General features: G+C 53.3%; 1 protein-coding gene across 1 annotated transcript; it reads right to left on the bottom strand.

The window, feature by feature from the left end:
- Nucleotides 1-631: 631 nt before the first annotated feature.
- Insrr (insulin receptor related receptor) lies at nt 632-19,917 on the bottom strand. Its single transcript, XM_032898133.1, has 22 exons — nt 19,437-19,917; nt 15,865-16,416; nt 14,056-14,359; nt 13,832-13,974; nt 13,501-13,645; nt 12,440-12,654; nt 12,105-12,231; nt 7,851-8,089; nt 7,224-7,391; nt 6,940-7,135; nt 6,739-6,780; nt 6,440-6,660; nt 6,097-6,233; nt 5,854-6,016; nt 5,627-5,732; nt 5,042-5,094; nt 4,070-4,299; nt 3,587-3,697; nt 3,322-3,481; nt 2,937-3,066; nt 2,663-2,797; nt 632-1,568 (listed from the first exon to the last, which is right to left on the bottom strand). Exons 1-22 carry the CDS (start codon nt 19,519-19,521, stop codon nt 1,328-1,330), a joined length of 3,903 nt encoding a protein of 1,300 aa, XP_032754024.1. The 5' UTR covers nt 19,522-19,917; the 3' UTR covers nt 632-1,327.
- Nucleotides 19,918-20,901: the final 984 nt, after the last annotated feature.

The following is a 20,901-nucleotide window of genomic DNA, read 5'->3' on the forward strand; positions in this document are numbered from 1 at the left end:
CCGCAGGACTGTGCAATGTGCAAGCCTGCTCAGTGGATGGTGGTGCGTCTGCGTCGTCAGCGTCAGCCTGGGTGCAGGGTGCTAAGCAGCTTTGAGGCCCTGGTTTTGACATAAAAGCCTGGACTACGCAATGGCAGAGCCCTTCAAAGGCATGTGAGACAGAAGTGGAGATCCTGGCCTACCAGAATAACCACACTGATCCTGACACAGACCCTGCTCTGGCACGTGTCTCTGCCTTGGCTAGGGCACTAGTAGGAATAGGGCCCCTCCTCCACTCCATGTTCTGGCCACTCGAAGTCTGTCCTGTGGTTTGCTGGAAGGTAATGCCTGTCCATTGGTCAGCTTCAGCAACGGACAAGATACAGATGAGGGATGGAGGACGGGTGGTTCTGTTGAAAGGACAGATATAGAGGACCCCTGTGGGCTTCAGCCACTTCCGGCCATGGGTGCCATTATGACAAGACTACTCTGTGTCACTGTTTGGCAATCCTGGCTGCTGGGGTCCTTATGAAGGCAAAGTTTCATAGTAGGTTTTTTTTTTCTTCTTCTTGTATTGTTGCCTTAGGAAAGAGAGAGAGAGTCTATCCAGTGTCAACACTGTGTAGATAGAGAGATAATGGGTGGCCTGGGACCAGATACAAACAGACCTCGGTATTTATTGAGTCTTCTCCAGTCTTCCCGGGAGAGGCTGTGTGGGAGAAGGGAGAGGGGGAGAGGGGGAGACAAGGCTCTTGCAACCCTAGCGTTCAGGGCTAGCAATCCAGGGGACAACTGGAGAAGGGGAAACTGCACATCAAGGGATGCCCTTGAGGCAAAGGAGGAGCACCAAGCTTGAGGTCCCTGGGTAGAGCAGGGGGAGAGAAGTGAGGGCCATGTGTGGGACCCACTTGCTCAGGGTCCTGGTATGTGGGGCAGAGGGGAGGAGCCTACCACAGGGAAAGAAGGAATTTTCTGTGGACATTTGTGTCCAGGCCCCAATGGGAGTAGAAAGATCTCCAGGCCTGCCTCTCATTCGCTTTCAAGCTGTTGACACCTGAAGTTGAAGGGGACGTGTCTCTGGACCCTGACCCGGTGGCAGTGCTTCTCTCTGAGGGCAGGACACTCCTGCCCTGTGAGTCCCTCCCACAGGCTGTCTCTGTGAGTTTGTGAGGCTATCGTCTGTGAGTTCAGATGCCTCCCTTTCTGGCACCTGCTCTCTGCTAGCGCTGAGCTAATTCTTGACCCGTCTTAGGGGGATTCGGGGTGAGAGGGGAACAGCTGGCCATGAAGGTTGGGTTCTGCCTTCCCTGCCCATGGGAGGCCAGTCAGGTTGGGAAAGGTTGACCCTTCAGTGTCCTGGGTCCCCATTTGGGGGACCATAGTCTGAAGCTCCATTTAAGGTTGGTGGGGAGTCAGGCTCTGCCTCAGTAGGCAGCAAGGAGGCCTGGCCCCGCTGACACTCGGGGCTGTAGTAGAAGGAACAGAGTCGGAAAGAGGGACGAAGTTCATCCTGTATGCGATCCAGGATGTGGACGAAAGTCGGGCGCAGGCGTGGAGTATGCTGCCAGCAGCGTCTCATCAGCTCCTGTCTGGTGGGGTGAGGCAGGGTTAAAGGGATGCCAGGCAGACCCTGCCTCCCACAGTACTGTATCAGTCGGTGGAAGGAAGGAGGGGTCAGAGGGGAAAAATGAGGAAAGTAGGTAAGGTAAGAACTGGGAGTAGCTCAGCTGTGGGGGCAGTGCATGCATTTAATCTAAGAATTCAGGAGGCAGACGCAGGTAGATCTCTGTGAGTTCGAGACCAGCCTGGTCTACAGAGTCAGTTATAGAACAGCCAGGGCTACACAGAGAAACCTTGTCTCAAACCATCCCCCACCAACCAAAACCAAAGAGACAAACAATTGGGAGTCAGTGATGTAGATGCTTTGGAGAAGTAAGGTCAGAACCAAGGGTAGTGAGCACAGTGCAGGGATGGAGGAGGGTGGTGAGCACAGGCAGGGTGGTGAGCACAGTGCAGGGATGGAGGAGGGTAGTGAGCACAGTGCAGGGATGGAGGAGGGTGGTGAGCACAGTGCAGGGATGGAGGAGCGTGGTGAGCACAGTGCAGGGATGGAGGAGGGTGGTGAGCACAGTGCAGGGATGGAGGAGGGTAGTGAGCACAGTGCAGGGATGGAGGAGGGTAGTGAGCACAGTGCAGGGATGGAGGAGGGTGGTGAGCACAGTGCAGGGATGGAGGAGGGTAGTGAGCACAGTGCAGGGATGGAGGAGGGTGGTGAGCACAGTGCAGGGATGGAGGAGGGTGGTGAGCAGTGCAGGGGATGGAGGAGGCGTGGTGAACAGTGCAGGGATGGAGGAGGGTGGTGAGCACAGTGCAGGGATGGAGGAGGGTGGTGAGCACAGTGCAGGGATGGAGGAGGGTGGTGAGCACAGTGCAGGGATGGAGGAGGGTGGTGAGCACAGTGCAGGGATGGAGGAGGGTGGTGAGCACAGTGCAGGGATGGAGGAGGGTGGTGAGCACAGTGCAGGGATGGAGGAGGGTGGTGAGCACAGTGCAGGGATGGAGGAGGGTAGTGAGCACAGTGCAGGGATGGAGGAGGGTGGTGAGCACAGTGCAGGGATGGAGGAGGGTGGTGAGCACAGTGCAGGGATGGAGGAGGGAAGGGCAGACAGTTAAGATGACTCACAGCTGAATTGGACAATCCTCTTGCTCCTCTAGAACTCCACCGTCCATGACAAACTTCAGCACCTGCTCATTTGATAGGCCCTGGTACGGTTGTTCAGCTAGGGTCACAATCTCCCAGAGCACCACACCGAAGGACCTGGAGCACAGGGAGAATGGCTTGAATCCAACACCCTTTAGGCTGCTGGACACCCCTCGTGAGGACACGTTCCAGGCCCTCCCAGATGCTGCTGCACATCCCTGCAGCCCTGCAGCCCTCTGCTCCCGCCAGGCCCTACCAGACGTCTGAGTGAGTGGTGAAGATTCCGTCTTTGAGGGACTCAGGGGCCATCCAGCGCACAGGCAGTAGCCCCTTTCCACCCTTGCGGTAATAGTCTGTCTCGTACACATCCCGAGTCATTCCGAAGTCTGGAAAGTAAGAGTTTCAGGGCACGCGAGTCACAAGTTAGTTCCCCTGGGAGACAGTCCTCAAGCCTTTCTACCTCCAGTCTCTAAGCACTCTGGAATGTGTGAGCTCGAAGGATCTCAGAGGTCATCCCTTCTCTTAGACACGGAGACAGAGCTATGGGGGCTTGAGGACCTGCCTGCCAAGCCTGTGAGACAGCTGGCTTAGGGAGACTCTCTGCCTTCTGACTTCCCTCATCCACCCAGTACCCACTGTACCACCAATTTTGACGGTAAAATCCTGAGACACCATGCAGTTGCGGGCTGCCAGGTCCCGGTGCACAAACTTCTTGGCAGCAAGGTAGGCCATGCCATCTGCAATCTCACCAGCCATCTGAATCATGTCACTGAGTGCTGGCTGTGGGAGGCCAGGGTTGTTCTACAGGCAAGAGAGGGGCTGGTGAAGGATTGCCCCACACCCACACTGTGCCCAACTCTTCTCAACTCCCCAGCCCCAGATGGCTCAGTTCTTTCTCGGTCCAACCTCTGCCTCAGGTCTCAGAGATCGGAGATGGCTCTTGAGGTCTCCACGGGTCATTAACTCCATGATGACCAGAGTTGGCTGGCCCTGAGACACCACACCCAGGAGACGAACCTGGAGTGACAAAGATCTCTGTTGTAGTCCTTCCCATCTCTTTGATGGTGACAAAACCTCAGCCTGCCGTGATTATAACCTGACTCAGATGCCCACTCTGACCCTCACTTGAGTGTAATCCTGACCTATCAGCTCCTCTGAGCTTAACTCTTAACCCTGATCATATCTGATTATCACCATAATCATGACTTGGTCCATCTCTGACCTTGATTCCAATCAAGACCCTAATAACTCTCTGGACACCCAGTGCTGCACCCTGATTATGACTGTCTCAGCTCTCGACACGACTCCGTTCCTATCAGGATTTTAACAACAGTCCCAGTCCTGACCTGCATGATGCCCTGACCTCATTTCAGACCCTTTCCCGCTTACCACATGGTGACACTTGAAGGCCTTCATGACAGATGCTTCCTTGAGGAACTCAACGCGTTCCCGAGCGCTGGCCAGCTCATTAACTGTCTTCAGGGCTACAGGCGTAGACTCCTCTCCAGCCTCAAGTCCTCGTGCCAGTCCCTCATATACCATCCCAAAAGAGCCTTGGCCCAGCTCGCGGATGATGGCTATCTGCTCCCGAGGGACCTCCCACTCGTCGGGGACATACACTGGGAAGGGGTGCATGTTGGGAGGCAGGGGTGCATCTCTCCGTCCTGCCTTCATCTACCTCTTGACTTTCTTTTTTCTTTCTTAAAGCCATTATCCAACTTTAATGTGAAAAACAGACTACTTTTCTAAAGATCCCACATCCCTTAAGATTTTGGTAACTATAGGTTCACATAAAGGCAGGACAAAGGCGTCTATGTCAGTTTTATGCTGGCTTTCTTGGTACAGAAAACAGTGAACTGTTAGTTTCAACTTAGGGCAGTACTTCTTTGTTTGTGTGTGTGTGTGTGTGTGTGTGTGTGTGTGTGTGTGTGTGTGTGGTGTACGTAGGTGTGCAGGTGCACCTGTTGAGTTATTCCACAGATACAGAATCCCCCGTGGAACTGGAAGGGCCATGTTTTGACTTGGCTGGGGCGTGTGGGCAGCAAGCTCTGAGGGACCCTTGCCCGTGCTGGGGTTGCAGGAATACACGAGATGTCAAGTGTTTATGTAGATGCTGGGTATCCAGACGCAGGCACTCATGCCAGCTCCCTAGCTGTCACCCCCAGACTGTCAGATTAGGGTGCTGTTTCTTCACCAAAGGCTACAGTGTCATTTCAGGTGTGCTTTATACAGACAAGGACTCCCTTTGACTTCTCGTCCGAAGGGCTCTGTTCCCAAGGCCACCTTCTCCAAGAAGGTTCTCTGGAGCTTTGCTCTGTGCTCCCACTTCCCTTCCCACACCACCTGTGCCCCTGGACTTACTGTGGGATGCACTAAAATACTCCGGGTTCACGGATGTGTACAGCGTGCTGTTTCTGCAACAGGAGGTAATGGGTCAAGGGGGAAAATGAACCCTCAGGATGACATTGACCACAATTGTCCTGGTCAGTGTGCCCTCTGGGGAGACCCAAGCTGCTCGTGATACTAGTCTTGGGATCAAATGGGCTGGCCACAGGTAAAGCCAGGGGTGGAAAGAGGGGTCCTCTCTCTGTGGGCCTTCTTGTGGGCCAGGTCTATGTGTTGACATCTGTCCAAGCATATACTAGGGCTCCCATCTTCCTCTTGTCACAGCAGAACCCACTTGCTTGAGCTAAGGGTGTGGGAACCAATAGTCCCCCCCATGTCCACACCAAGGAGTTTCTCAGGATACAAGACATTTCCAGGTTGAGAAAGATGAGTGGTCACCCTAGCTAAGAGGTATGTTCCTCCATGCCTTTCAGGGAAAGAGTTACTGTCTTTAAGGAAGTCCTTTCTGTCGTCTATTACCCTATTACCCTCTGACTGTGCTGTTTCTATGAGGAGGCTAAGGGAGAGAATGGGGCAGAAATAGGTGGGACTTGTCACTACCTCTTTTTGCTGTAGAAGAAACCAAGGGCAGCAAGCATCACGAGCAGCATGAAGCCGACAGGGGTGACAGTGAGGAGGATGCGCAGTCCCCCAGTATCTTCTTCCTCTGGTGGTGGAGGGTGGGGAGAATTAACCGGTCAGGATGGAAGCTGCTTCTTGGGCAACACAGGAGAATGGGCGGGGCTGATGCTGAACGGAGACCGGATTGGGAAGCAAGTCTGCCTCACCTGGACCGGTGATGTAGAAGGCAACACCGTCAGTCCAGGAGCCATTGCCAGCCAATGAGGTGGCCCGAACTTTAGCAGAGTAGTTTCCAGGAGGCAGCAGAGCCAGGTGGACCCCACCAACTTTGGCATATCGAAGACGGGACACACAAAGCACTGTGGCCTCCTGCGGGCAGCACAGACCGCAGGCTGGGAAGCGGGTGGGGGTGCAGGCCCAGGGTGGGATAGGGGTAGCTGGCTACCTACCTCTCCAAGGCGGCGGTACTTGATTTCATACTTGAGGATGAGCCCATTGGGGTCAGGTGGCTCAAGCCAATGCAAGATGACACTGCTCTTGCCAACCGCCTTCCAGGCCACTTTCCCTGGGATGCCATCGGCCTCTCCTGTAGGAGGGGGCATCTGGCAAATGGGCCACAAGCAATTCCTCTTGTTCATGTTCAAACCCAGACTAAACTGGGCCCAACTGGGAACTTTGGAGTGGTTCCACAATCGCGGGAACCGGGAAGGGTGAACAGAGCAAGGCTCTGAGACTAGTGGGAGGACAAGCCTGCTGGTTACAGAGCGCTGACTGGCGCGAGGGGGCACCTACTATGTGGCATGGTGCGTGCAAAGACGAAGGTGGCAGCGCTGCAGCCCACAGTGTGTGCGGCGTGGTTGCAGGCATGGATGTCAATCCTGTATTCTGTGAAGTGTCGCAAGCCGCTCAATACTGCTCGCTCCCGGGGAACCTTGTCCTCTTGAATCTCAAAATCCGAGTTGTTTTTCCCTTGTCTGAGAAGCCCAGCTTCCCGGCGGTGCCTCTCGGAATCCCTGGAAATGGGATGAGTCGGAGACGTAAAGTCTGTTCTCAGAGCCCCTCCCGCCATCCCCACACCTGTCCCAGCTCACCTTTGGGGGTTCTTGTTGATGGATGTCACTTTCCATGGGGCCCTGGGGAGGCCGGGGGAACCGTCTCAGCTTCCGCCATCGCTTCTCCCCGCCTCCGAACCCACCCACACCAAGGCCAGGCCCACACCATAATAGGCCCCTCCCACTAAGTCCCACCCTCTACAAGGTACCGCCCCCAATCCCTCCCAAAACTGGTCGCACTTGGGGATGGTGATGGCATGGTGTAGGAAGTTTTCAAACTTTTTCTGGAAGGTGACTTCTTGTGCCTCCAGTGCAGGCAGGGCCTGACCAGGAGGCGAGTGTTGGCAAGGACAGCAGCCTTGCTCCGGCTCAGCCTCCAGCGCCGGGTCTTCACGGTCGAAGCGTGTGTCGTGGCTGCTGGTGGGCAGCCGCAGACCTGTGGCCACGGTGCAGAGGAGAGAAGTCAGAGCAGTGGTCCACCCGCCACTCCCCAGTGCCTCCGGCCTGAGGCGCCCCCTGCGCACCGCGGTGGCAGTAGTCATTGATGTAGAGGTCACCGTCCTCTGCTAGCCGCTGCCACAACACCAGGTAATATGTGATGTTTCCATTGCGCTGGACCGGCGGCTTCCAGCGCACCAGGAGGTGTGAAGAGGAATTGGAGGTGGAGATGACGTCCTGGGGTACTGTGGGTGCTATGATTGTGAAAGGGGTGCCACTCAGGGATGGGGGATGGGACCTTTCAACAATGAGGTCTCTCTTCTTACCTTCCTCCCTCTCTCTCTTTCTCTCTCCCTCCCTCCCTCCCCATCCCTCTCTTTCCCCCTCCCATCCCGCTCCCTCCTTCCCTTCCTCCTTCCCTCTCTCTCTGAACCCACTCTCTTTTTCCAAAGTCCAGAACCCAACCCTGGGGAGACTGTTTATTATAAAGAAGCTCAACATTCCGTAATCTAAATCCTTCACAGGACTCTGAGTTCACTCAGCTATCACAAGTCCAACCCTAGCCTCCCCCGAGGCTCAGCAAACGTCCCAATTCTCTGTAGTGTGAAAGGAGCCCTGTCCTCAGGGTGCTCCAGCCTCTCTGTGTCTGGTACCTGCGAGCTTCTGTCTTCTTCACTAGGATTTAGGCATCCCATTCTAGAGCCTGAGCTCACCTGCAGGTAATGTTCGTAGGTAGACAATGGGGCTCTGGGCTCCCTGATGGGGGCTGTCCTCAGCGGTGGTCAGTGTGATGGCTCGCACAAACACAGCATACTGTGTCCAGGGCTTTAGGGGGGCTAGGGTCACCCCGGGCTCCTGGGTGCGGCTGAGGGGTAGTTCCACATCCAACAGATTCCAGCTCTGAGTTCCACAGGCGTCTGGACCCACGTGTTCTGTGGCATTCTGGAATGGGCTGAATACCCCATTCCCAGTGCTGAGGGATCTCCAAGCTCTAGTACACCCACCAGACAGGCACACGCACACATGTGCAAGCACACACACACACACACACACACACACACACACACACACACACACACACACCAGCCCGACGACTCAGGACTCTCATAGCCATTTCCCAACTATGTATGTGAGCACAGCTGTAATTCCAGCCATTTCACCCACACTATATGGCTTATGATCTTGGCCACACATCACAAATTGTAGTGAAACATCCCTTGTCCTTAGTAGGAATTATTGAGCTTTTGTTCTCATGAAAGGAGCCACGAAAAGTTTGAATTATTTTTAAAATAACCTAGAACACGGTTATGAAGGCAAACTAGCAGATCATTCTCGTCTGTACTGAGGTGACCTGGCGCCAGGACTAGGAGAGCACTCTCTTGCCAAGGACAGCATGATCTAGTTTGGTTTTGCTTTATTCTGTTTTAGAGAGTATTTCTAAGTAGCCCAGTCTAGTCTGGAACCTGTCCTCTTTCTGCTTTGACCTCCTGAGGGTTTGCTGGGATCATGGCCTACACTACCACACCCAGTGAGCAGAGTGTTTTACACGAGGTCCCTGCGTGGGCTTTGTAAATCTATGAACCTCCCAGATTATAGGTGTAGTTCTGCATGTGCTTGCGTTTCTAGAAACACCTTTCTAGAAGTCGGCTCCTAGCTTTCATGTCATCCTGGAACTCTCTATGTGGACCAGGATGGCCTCAAACTCAGAGATCCCGCTGCCTCTGCCTCTAAGTACTTGGATTAAAGGTGCGTGCAACTGGCTAGCTCTCAAGTCTTAAAAGTAGATCTCCAGAGGCCAAGATCCACCAAATCAAGGGAATAATAAAGCAGACTTTTGGGGTTAGGCCAGAGGCAGGTCTTGAAGAGATACCATGGCTTTAAGGATATAAGGAGGGCTGGCTCCTGAGCAAAGAAAGGACCAAATGGAAGATGTCAACCAGCAGGTTTAGGGCATTACATCTGTATTCATGATATCTGTTTCTTTGATGGGAGGGAGAGAGGTGGAATTATGCTGAGCCACAGACTGAAAAGTGTGTGTGTACGTGTGCATGTGTGTGCATGTGTGTGTGCATATGTGTACTTGCCTGTGTGTGTGTACATGTGCTTGCCCATGTATGTGTATGTGTGCGTGTGTGTCTATGTGTGCTTGCCCATGTGTGTATGTGCATGTATGGGTGTGTGTATATATGTGTGTGTGCTTTTGTGTATGCATTTGTGTGTATATATGTGTGTATGTGTGCATGTGTGTGCATGTATATGTGTGTGTGCATATATGTACTTGCCTGTGTGTGTATGTGTGCTTGCACATGTATGTGTATGTGATGTATGGGTGTGTGTATATATGTGTGTGTGCTTTTGTGTATGCATTTGTGTGTATATATGTGCATGTGTGTGTGCATGCATGTGTATGTATGCATGTGTGTACATATGTGTGCATGTGTGATGGTGCATATGTAGGGATGTTCTCACGGGTGCTGGTGTGTGTGGAGACCAGAGGTTGGTGTTGACATTCTTTCTTCAATCATTCACTACTTTATATTTTGAGATAGGGTCCCTCACTGAACCTGGTGCTTTCTCTTTCTGTGAACCCCCAGGATCTTTCTGTCTGTCCTCCAGTGCTGGTGTGACAAACAGATGCACACTGCCACACCTGGCTTTTATGTAAGTGCTGGGGATCTGAGTTCAAGGTCCTCACGCTTGTGCAGTGAGCCCCACTTTACCCACTGAGCCATCTCCCCAGCCCCATGGACAGAACGGAGCCAGGTGGAGTGAGATGAGGAGAGGACTGAGGACCTGTTCTTGCTGGAACTCAGAAGTGGGATGGTCCAGGAGCTGGAATGAGGGTTGCAGAGTAGGTGCTGTGAGGGAAGATGCCTTGTGAGGTATGACACACGAGTAGGTCTGGGTCAGAGCCAGACGTGGGCCAGGATTCTCAGTGTCCGCCCCTGAGGGAACACACAACAGCCATTCTATAAAGCAGATGCTGGGGAGGGGCCTCCTGGAGAACCCTAGGATTCTTTCCCTTAGCACCTAGACACAGCTGCGTATAGTCGTGTGCATTGTGAACTGCATGCATGAACATAGGTGGGTGGGTAGCCACTCACACTGCTGCCCATGTCTGTAACTCCTTGAAGTGTGGCCCATGAGCCGTCAGCTTCAACATCAGTTAGGGGCTTGGTAGAAATTCAGGTTCATAGACCTTGCCTGACCTTAACCAACTCAGACTATCAGGGTAAGGCCCAGGAATCTGTATTTAACACACTCCCCATCTCTCTATACTGGGCATTCTCCTGCCATTGAGACCTATAAGATCCCAGGCCAGTTGAGCACCCTGTTTTTGTGGGTTCCATACTTGTTTCCAGCCAGACCCTGAGACAGTGCTGCAGTAATTCCTCTCAGTTCCACTTGGCAGGAAGTGCCTCCAACATGAGTGGCTCATACCCTGTTTACCAAGGACAGCTCGTCTTACCCCCACAGCTGTCCAAAGTCCATTTCTCACCAGGCAGTGGTACTTCCTGCCTTTAATCCCAGCACTTGGGAGGCGAAGGCTGGTGGATCCATGGGTTCAAGGCCATCCTGGCCTACAGAGTGGGTTCTAGGACAGCCAGGACTACACAGAGAAACCTGTCTCAAAAAACTAAAATGACCAAACAAACAAAAAATCCCTATCTCTCTTATCAGGAAGTCTCTTGGTCTTGTTCTCACTCTTTCTGTGGTTCTGGGGACGGAACTTGGGGCTCTCACATGCTAGGCAAGCATCCCACCACTGAGCTACACACAGACAGCCCTTCTACTTCTGCTTTGAGATAGGGTCTTATTGGGCTAACCACAAGGTCTTGGATTTAGGAGTCTCTTGTCTTAGCTTCCTTTATGCTTTTCATAGGATTGTGCTAAAAGGCTTGACTGGAAGATCTGTGGTTGAATCTTAACTTGTTTTGGGAGAAGTCCTTCTTGTGGCATCCCTCCTGATAAGGTCAATCAACTCTCTCCAAAGAATTAGCCCTTCTGGCCTGGAGTGTAGCTCAGTTGGTAAAGTATTTGGCTGACAGGCATAACGCCCCAGTTTGATCCTCGACACCACATAAACAGGGTGTGGTGTGCACCTCTGTAATCCCAACACTCAGGAGTTAGAAGCAGGAGGATGAGTTCAGAGTTTGAGGCCAACCGGACCCAATTAAAAAGAAAGGGCTGTGTGGTGATGGTCCATGTCTTTAATCCCAGCACTGGGACGCAGAGGCAGGAGAATCTCTGTAAGTTTGAGGCCAGTTTGACCTATAAAGAATTCCAGGACAGCTAGAACTACATAATGAGATACTTTCTGAGAGAGAGAGAGAGAGAGAGAGAGAGAGAGAGAGAGAGAGAGAGAGAGAGAGAATCCCCCACTCCTTTCCTCAGGCTTTAATGAAATGCTGGTAAAGATACTCATAAAAGTGGCCAAATTAGTGGGTACTTCCCAAACCACCGCTGGGGCTAGAGCATGTGGTCAGCAGAGAACGCTAGCACAGTGAATTGAAGCTTAATTAGCCTAGCTCTCCTAGCAGAATGATCTCCTGGGCTCTCAGAAACTCTTGTCGCCCTCCTCATTTCATTTGATGATGGGAAACTGAGGCCCAGACCACCAAACAAGGTGAGACAGATCCAGGCTGCATGTGACTCGGGGTCCTAGCTTACTGGCTCTCCCTAGGCCAGCTGGACCACGCTCTCACCTCCCTTGGTCTTGAAAATAGTTGGAGGCTGCTTAGCACAAAGCCTGGAATGCCAGCATTCTTGGAGGATGGGGTTGAGGCAGGAGAATCTTTGAGAGCCAGAGGCTAGTTTACATGGTAAGAATCCCCCAACACACACACACACACACACACACACACACACGGTGGGGGGGGGAAGGAGGAGGGGGGGGTGAGGGAGAGGAGGAAAGGAAGGGAAGGAAGGAAACTAGGGTCCTCTATCTGGGACCACTTTCTACTCACGACTCCTTGTAATAGACGATGAAGCTGAGCAGGTCACGGGCCTCCAGTGGCTCATAGCGCTCCCAGCGCAGGAGGATGCGGTCCTCCTCGGTCAGGTTGAACACAAAGCGCAGAGTGCGAGTCTGGCCTGAGTGGCGCAAAAGAAAAGCATCTGCCTCAGGCTCATGCTGACGCTGACGCTGACGCTGACGCTGACCCCCGCCCCACGACTGCTCTCCCCTTTGGTTGATCCCCTCCGTATTTTAGTGTTCCTGTGTGTGTGTGTGTGTGTGTGTGTGTGTGTGTGTGTGTGTGTGTGCGTGTGTGTGCACACTTAGGGTCCGGTGGGGCCTTACAGGCAGCACGATCTCCATTGGTCCGGGGGTTGATTTCAGCCTTGCTTTGCCGGCCTCTGGTTCCGGTCACCTCTTCCAGTTGGTATATGTGCTCCAGGCAGAGGCGTGGGTTGAAGGCGAAGTATATTTTGCCCACGGGAATGGTGAGCCCTGCGGCCACCCAAGACCCCAACTGTTGCAGGTTCTGGTTGTCTAACACGTAGAGAGTGTAGTTCCTGGAGAAAGCCGGGTGCCTTGCTGTGCAAAGTGACAGGGGTTCCAGCAGCCAGGGGCTGGCTCATAGGTTCCCCTGCAGAGGGTGCACTGGGCATAGGCACAATCTGCAGCTCACTCACATTCATGAGGGGGCTCAGAGATACCCCTCTGTGTCACTGACCAGAGGGGGCTCAGGGACCCCCTTTGTGCCACTGACTAGCAGTGTGACATCTTGATATTCACCCACCCTCTCTCTGCCGTCCTTGCCTGTGTGTAGTGGGGCCAGAAGTTTGTCTGCCTCTTCTCTCTTTCATCTCACTTTAACTGCGAGGGACTGTGAGGGCTGCGAGGGACTGTGAGGGCTGTGGGGGACATATATGCTATGCCTGACCAGCTTGTGAGTACCCCTAGGGGGTCATGATAATATGCCAGGAGACAGAAGAAGAAGCCACAGGGAACCACTTGACTGATGACAATTTCACCTCTTTTTATTTTGGAAAACACTGGCTACTTTGTGAGCAGACCTCTTTTGCTAGTTGGTAGGAGCAGTTTTACATGTAAGCAGGTTCGCTCTGCCCTGAGCTGTCAGGCGATACAATCTTGACCTATCCCTTATGGAACTCTTATTGCCTGCACTGAGTTCTAGTCACCATTTATCACACTTTGCATACAACGGCCTAGGTAACAACCACAGTCCTAGAACACACGCTTCATTTTACAGATGGAAAACCTCAGGACCAGAGAACTCAAGCAACCTCTTCGAATTCACACAGCTAGCAAACTAATTTCCAAGTTTTCTCGTTACCATTATTTCAAGAATGTTGGGGGAAAGAAGTGGCTGGTCAGCCTGATTTCTAACCCCTTACCCATCCACCATGGAATCTCCCCGGATTAGTTTGAGGTTCTTGAAAAATCCCAGGGTCACGAGTGCAAAAGAGTGCTTGATTTTGAGGAAGCCGGTGATGGTCTCCACCAGCCCCAGGTTGCGTTGAAGCTCTGGCTCCAGATTGTCTGGGGATGAGAAAGATAGGACTGGAGCAGGCCAGGGAAGGTGATGGGTCCACAGGGAAGGGAGCTGAAGGGACAAACGAGGTAGGAACGGAGGGATGAGGGGGAACCATGCAAGGGATTTGGCTGGGGAGGGAGGGTGTGGCCACGGAGGGCGTGGCCAAGGGCGTGGCCAGGAAGAGTACTGACAGCCTTGGCGAAGGTTGAGGATGAGGCTCCCCTCCACATGGGTGCAGCCCACCAGGTCCTGTGTGGCTTGGACAGAGTCGATGGTCTTTGTCCCAACCTTGCACTCTTTGGGGCACAGGCCCTCACACTTATGGCAGAAAATGCTGGCAGGACAAGTGGACAGTTTAAGCCTTGGACCCATGAGACTGCTCGCATCTTCGGACCACCCCAAGGGTATCCCTCACCTGCTGCCATTACGGGTGAAGCCTGGAGGGCACTGAGCTAGGCAGCTGCCCTCGTAGATGCCAAAGGCGGTGGCATGTCCAGGAACCTCTCGCAGATGGCCACAGAGCTCCGCAGTGACACAGCGCCAAGACTCATACTGGTAGGTGCCGGGAGGGCAGGCTGGGAGGCAGACTCCTTGGAAGTAGAGGTGACGGCAAGCTACGCAGGCTCGAGGGTCTTCAGGCTGACTGCAGCCCCCGAGACATTCACTGTGGCAGCACTCACCACCTACTGTGCAGGCCAGCCCACGGGGGCAGGGACACACTGTGGGCAGAGGACATTAGAACTTACCTGCCCCTCAGCAACCCCTCAGCGATGTCCCTTTCCAATCCTGGTACACCCCCCATCTTGAGGTCACACTTTCAGCACCAGACATCTCTCACTCAGATTACTCTACTGACTGTTTCTTTGCACCTCTCTCTGTGCTCTGCACTCCACAGTGCCTCTGTGAGAGTTCAGAACTCAAGCTGTGCTGGGCTGCATGCTTTTAACCCCAGCATTTGGGAAGCAGAAGCTGGTGGATCTCTATGAGTTTGGTTGGGGCTAGCCTGGTCTACATAGGGGGTTCTAGTCTAGTCTAGACTATACAAAGAGAGACTCTGAGAGAGAGAGAGAGAGAGAGAGAGAGAGAGAGAGAGAGAGAGAGAGAGAGAGAGAGAGAGAGAGAGAGAGAGAGAGAGGGGGAGACACGTCTCAGAACTCAGGATGGAGCAGCGACCTTATCCATCAGGGTTACTGCTCTGCAGCCTGCTGTCCTGTCTAGGCTGCCCAGTGGTGGCTTGGTATGGTGCCAGGGGGAGCCAGCTGTCCACTCCTGATCAGCTAGGCCAGGGCAAGGTAGGTCCAGCCAGGGCCTGTTGACATGGTACACAAATTAGGAGGACATGCAGCAGCTGTGTTTACAGCCAACAGGGAGGCAGCTCACTGCTGACACAGCAGGGATCTGGTTACTCTCCTGCCTGGAGTTGAGGCTAGAGGTGAGGGGTGCAGACCTGGAGCTATTTGAGGACGACTCGACTCTCGGACTAGGAAACCCCAAATCTGCTGCTGGCTTTTGGAAGGTCTCACTCCCCTCCCCACTTTCTACACTGCTTTCCTTCTGCCTCCATGGATGTGAGCAGACTTCCTAGGTCAGTTTGCCCTTGCCTGTTCTTCCTCTTCTTTTCTGTCCTTATCGTCCACCCCAGCTCCCTATTGCACTGCTACCAACCCAACCACCCTGGGGGCGAGACCACTTTTACTGATACCATGGCCCCAGCTCTGTTCTAACGCTGTGTGGGCTCCTACCCTCCCTACGCAGGCACAGAGATGTCAGTGAGCAGAGGTGAGCCCAGGCCACCTGGCTGCATCCTTGGCTGCTGCTCCGAAGACAGTTTCTCAGGCTGACATCTGTCCACTGCGTCTACCCTCTTCCCAAGCCCCCTCGGTACCTACTCTATGCCGCCTGATACCACATCAATTATTTAGTTTCTCTGAGCTTCAGTTTCCTTTCCTGGAAAATGGAACGATGAGGGTGTCTTTTTCCTTGGAAGGGTAAAGACTTAAAAACAAAGGCAGCAAGCCAGGCAAACTCAGCACTTAGGAGACAGAGACAGAGGAATTAGGTGTTCAAAGCCAACGTCGGCCACATGTCAAGTTTTAGGCCAGCCTAGACTACATTATTGTCTCAAATAAACAAATAACAAAATGTGGGACAGTGAAGTCCAGACCCGCCCTTCCCCCAGCCCTGCCTCCCTGTGGTGACAGCCATGTCCTATGTAAGTACCCACCTCTCTGACAGTGGCTGGAGGTCCAACACCTGTAGTCGGTGTGCCCACCGAAGGTGGTTCTTGCACAGGGCTCACCAGCAGCCCCCAGCACACCAGGGCACACGTCAGCACACTCCTCGCCCAGCTTGTTCCCAACAATGTGGTTGGCACCAGGTGCAGGCTGCAGCAGGCCCCAGTCAATGGTGGAGAGATGGCAAAGTTCCTGGTTCTTCTCCACACGAACGGCCCCACGCAGCACGGCCCCGAGCGACGGCAGCCCAATGTCCCTCAGGTGGGGCATCTCGAAGATTATGAGTGCATAGCCCAGGAATAGGCGCGCACCTCGGATCACAGCAAGGTTGGGGAAGAGGTCTCGAAGGCTCTCTAGGCCATAGACACGGAACAGCAGCAGGTAGTCAGTCACCTGGGTGAGGCGAGGAAAGCTGAGGCCTCGGAAGTCCTCTCCGGTGGCGGCAAACATGAGGAGGATCTGGAGGTGACCCTCCACCACACTGCAGTTCTCCAGCCGACGGAGCTCTGTCACCTCCGAGCGGATGTCAAGGCTGGGGCACACTGTAGGCACATGTGGACAGACAAATGAGTAGACCAAGAACCCTGTCCTAGCGGCTCTGGGGGGTGGGACACCATGCTGGCAAGAGGACACAGAATGGACAGTACCAAGCTGTGCTCTAATGAAGAGCTGTCTCCTCCCAACACGCCAGTCAGACTCCTGGTTCAGAGTCTTTGTGCATTCTATTCCTGTAAATAGAACACGTTCCCTTACATGGCTTCCTCGCCTCCTTCACCTCAGTGAAGACTTCTCCTGCTATTCTGCTTAAAACCATCTCCCCCTGCTCTTTTGTTGGGGGTCAGTGCTGGCTATACAAACACCATACCATTGAGCTACATCCCCAGCCCATGGTGTTTTGTGACAGGATCTTACCGTGTACCTGGGATTTTGTCTCCTGAGTCTGTGTGTACCACATCCTGTTTCCCTGTAACTCTCCACTATCTTGTATATAATTCGTTTATTTCCTTTGTTGATTGCAAGCCTCAGAAGGGCAGGGATTTTGGTTTAACTCACTGCTGTACCCTTGTTCTCACACAGTGCCTGACGCAAAGTCTGGTGCTTGGTAAGTGTTTGGTGAGAAAATGAGGGCAAACTGTGCCTGGGAGGCAGTGAGTACTGAGTACTGAGTACTTCTGCCTCTGCCCTCAGGGGCCCAGCCCAATGGTACCTAAATCATTTTTGCTTTTGCAGGGACATTCCATGGTTCCCCTCAGTTCACTCCTTCAGCCTGACTTTCTGGGGTGTAGACAAGCTGGTCTCCATCTCTCCAGTCTCAAACCTAGAAAGGCTCCTCTCCTTAGGTCTTTGGCCTGCAATCCTGTCTGTGTCCTGGCTCTAGCTGTCTGGCCATGCATCCCTTCCTCCTCAGGCATGAGTTCTCTTAAGTTAGCAGCAGGTCACAGGAATAGCTGTAGTGCGGCCCAGCGTGACGTCTCCACCCTCTCTCCAAGGTTCTGGCTGCTCTAAGTCAATTTAGCATCCCCCACACTATCCGGTTCAGGATTGGAACCTCTGTGTACTCGGGGAACTACAGGCATGCACATCTGGATCCTGAATCTCTCCTCTTTGGTTTGGGACCCAGTCCATTTGTCTTTCTTTGCCTTCAGGCTCTTTTCCCTACAGGGGCTGGATGCTTGGCCTCACTTCCTCCTAAGGACAGCTTGCAGGGTCTTCCTATAAGATGCAAGTCTAAAGGCTTCGGTGTAATGTTCTGGTCTACTCTCCTCATTTGGCCCCTCAGCCCCCTCTCTCTCTCTCTCTCTCTCTCTCTCTCTCTCTCTCTCTCTCTCTCTCACACACACACACACACACACACACACACACACACACACACACACACACACACACACACACACACACAAACACACACACACACACACACACACACACACACACACACACACACACACACACTGGTACCACACCCCATGTTCTTCCATACTGTCCCAGCCCAGTCCCTGCCCCAGCGCTTGTCAAAGCTGATTGGGATGGGGTGGGGGACAGGAAGACCTGGCTTCCTAGACCTCCTCTCTGTGGTCTATGCTTAACTGTCAGCTGTTGCCAGTGTGCACATTCACACGCCCACATGCTTGTGCACACACTAGGCAAGGCAGGTACACACACAAAAACAAGAAGAGAAGGAAAAACACTTCTGTTCCCTCCATGAAAGCCAATTAGGCTCTTTGAGGCAGGTGGGGGGGGTGTCCCTCAGGCGCCCACTTCCCATCATGCCTTAGCCTCTCCAGAGCTCCCCTAATGTGAGACATTGGAAAAACAAATCTAAGACCTTTGCAGATTAACCCCTGCTTTTCCTCAGGCCAAATTCCGTGGAGAGCTTCACTGGGAAACAACAGCTGGGCTCGTTGACCAAACAGTAACTCCCAGGGTGCCCATGCTTTATTCTGACAACTGTGCTCTGCCTAGCATCTGTTGTGCAGTGTCCTGGCACAGAAGGAACTGGGATAGGGCACTCAGGCAGATCACACGCATGCATTTCAACTCTTCTGTGACTGGCCCCTCTCAGGAGACACCTTACCCCGTCCATTTGTTGTTATATCCTTACAGGAAGGGGAGCCCTGCCTTGGTCCTGGAAGCCCCCACTTAGAAGAGCGTCCTAAGGCCCTTCATGTTCCCAGAGTGCTGGGTTCCCTCTGTATGGAGGACAAAAGCAGATTGAATGATGGAGTGATATGCTTAATATTTCCTCTTTGCTTCTTTGTCCCACGTAGCCCCTGGCAACCCTCTGAGGGCCACTTGGTCTGCATGGTCCCACTCCCACTCCCTAGATGCCTTTGGTGAGAAGTGCATGATCTGAGGAATAGTACTGAGGCACAGAGGAGAGGCAGTCCTCTCTCAGACAGTCCTCCTGCCCACAGTGGGTGGACCCCCCAGGGTGGGTGGGGGGACACAGATGAAAGCCTGGGGTGCTAGAGCTCAGAACTTGCCCTGGGTCTGCTTCTCCAGTCTGAGCCTTCTACACACAATAAGTCAAATTGCTTAACGGTGCCTGGTTTTCAGCTGTTGGTCCCGCCTGCCTCTTAATCATTCAGTGGCCCTAGAAACAACCTCTCGTTCTCAGTCTCATTTTGGTTTAAACTCAGATTTTACTGGGATCACGGTTTCACAAACAGCAATGAGTTAGAGAACATCTGTTCGTTCCATTTCTAACTCCTTAACCTCTCAGGGGCCTGAGGGGGGGGGAATAACAACCTCTGTTTAAAATAAAATAACAGTTCTATCTGGAGAAAAGTCCTGAGATCTAATCTTAGTCTTCACGTTCCAATAAAGACTAACCAGAAATCAGTCCTGGTGCTGCCCACCTTTAATCCCAGCTCTTGGGAGGCAGAGGCAGGTGGATCTCTATGTTCAGGGCTGTCGTCCTCTACAGATCGATTTTTAGGACAACCCAGGGCTACACAGAGAAATCCTGTCTTGAGACACCAAAACCAACCAACCAACCAACCAACCAAAGGCTAAGTTCTGGAGGGAGATGGGGGTTGGAAGGACGTTGCTGGGGACTCACCCTCCAGTGTGTCCAGGCAAGATCCCAAGGACAGCAGGCTCATAAGCAAGTATACTCCCCAGGGCCACAGTGCAGGCACTGCCATGACCTCAGCCCTGATTGTCTTCTAGGTATCCTCCAGGAAGAAAGGAGGATGCAGTCAGACCCAGGTTCCAGTGTGGAGGGGGTACACAAGAGCAAAGGGATTAGAAATCTCAAATAGAGACAGTGGGAGATAGAAAAGAATTTCAGATCAGAGGAAACAAAGCCTGTGACGGCAGCTGGAGACAGCTTCAGTGTGATCCAGAGAACAGAGATGCAGACAGGAGAGGGAGAGCCTCAGAGAGGCATCCAAAGGGAGAAATTGACCTAGGATTTTGAACGCAAAGATCCAGATTCGGGACAGTCAGGAGGGAAGGCAGAGTGGAAGCCCCGGGAGCGCCCCCGGGAGTGCCCCAGGGGGGCGGCAGCAGGGTCCGGAGACACGCAGGACTCCACCCTGAGACTCTCCGCGGACCTCCTGGGCTTTCAGACTTCTAGCCTCCGTCCGCCTCAGCTCGTGGGGCAGGAAGGCAGGGACATCGCCCAGCTCCCGCCCTTTCCAGAAACAGATTGGTTTACGCCACCCACCGACTTCTCTGTTCTCTCCGCCCCTCCCACCAAGTCAAGGGAAAATATTTAGCCTGTCAACTGAGGGAGGTGGGGGACAGATGTGTTGGGGAAATAAGGTTGGGGGCCAAGAACTGAGCTCCCGAACCCCTGCTCCTTGGTGCCCCCCTCTCTACAACACCCCCCCCGCCCCCGCTCGGAGGGAGCAGCTGGGCTCCCTGGCTTGATGTGTGTGTGTGTGTGTGTGTGTGTGTGTGTGTGTGTGTGTGTGTGTGTGTGTGTGTGTGTGGTTCTGGGGTCCAACAGGTGCTTTGACATCTGCAGGGTAACTTCCTGCAGCCTGGACAGGTCAGACTCCGCTGGTGAAACCTGAAGATCTCAGTGCTTCACCGCTCACAGCCCTTCCCAGCCTCCTGAGGCTACTTTGGACATAATTTCTTGGGCCGGGGATATGTCTCCGTCAAGTCTCTTGGTTTTGGCTCAAATCTCTAGGAGGTGAGTCGTCTCTGTGAGATTCCTCCTTCGTTTGGTTATTTTTAAGAACTCAGGATGCTTGGTGGGTCTCTGTATGTGTATTTGTTCAGAGGCACTTGGGGGACAGTTCATGCTCGGATGGTATCTCTTAAACGTGACACTTATACTTGCCGTCAAGAAGGCCATTGCGCAAGACTCGCCTTTTGGTGGCCTGGATGCTGGGTCTGAGACTTCCCAGGTTCACAAATACCAAGAACGGTTCCCAGCTCACACGTCCGAAGAACTAAGAGATCTATTAATTTCTCCGCACAGAAATCGATGCTCTTGTCAGGACGGCGATCGATGCCAGGCTTGGTCTGCCTGGCCAAACCCCGGCTCTGGGGCCGCAGCTGGCTGGCTAGGA

The sequence above is a fragment of the Rattus rattus genome, chromosome 3, assembly GCF_011064425.1.
Source record: "Rattus rattus isolate New Zealand chromosome 3, Rrattus_CSIRO_v1, whole genome shotgun sequence".
NCBI lineage: Eukaryota > Metazoa > Chordata > Mammalia > Rodentia > Muridae > Rattus > Rattus rattus.

What these genes read in the sequence shown, in the direction of transcription:
- Insrr (XM_032898133.1), bottom strand. Translation starts at nt 19,521, where the DNA reads ATGGCAGTGCCTGCACTGTGGCCCTGGGGAGTATACTTGCTTATGAGC. An exon ending in AGTACCGCCGCCTTGGAGAG is followed by an intron (nt 6,017 to 6,096) that starts GTAGGTAGCCAG and finishes TGCTGCCCGCAG; the next exon opens with GAGGCCACAGTGCTTTGTGT. An exon ending in CCTTCAAGTGTCACCATGTG is followed by an intron (nt 3,698 to 4,069) that starts GTAAGCGGGAAA and finishes TTGTCACTCCAG; the next exon opens with GTTCGTCTCCTGGGTGTGGT.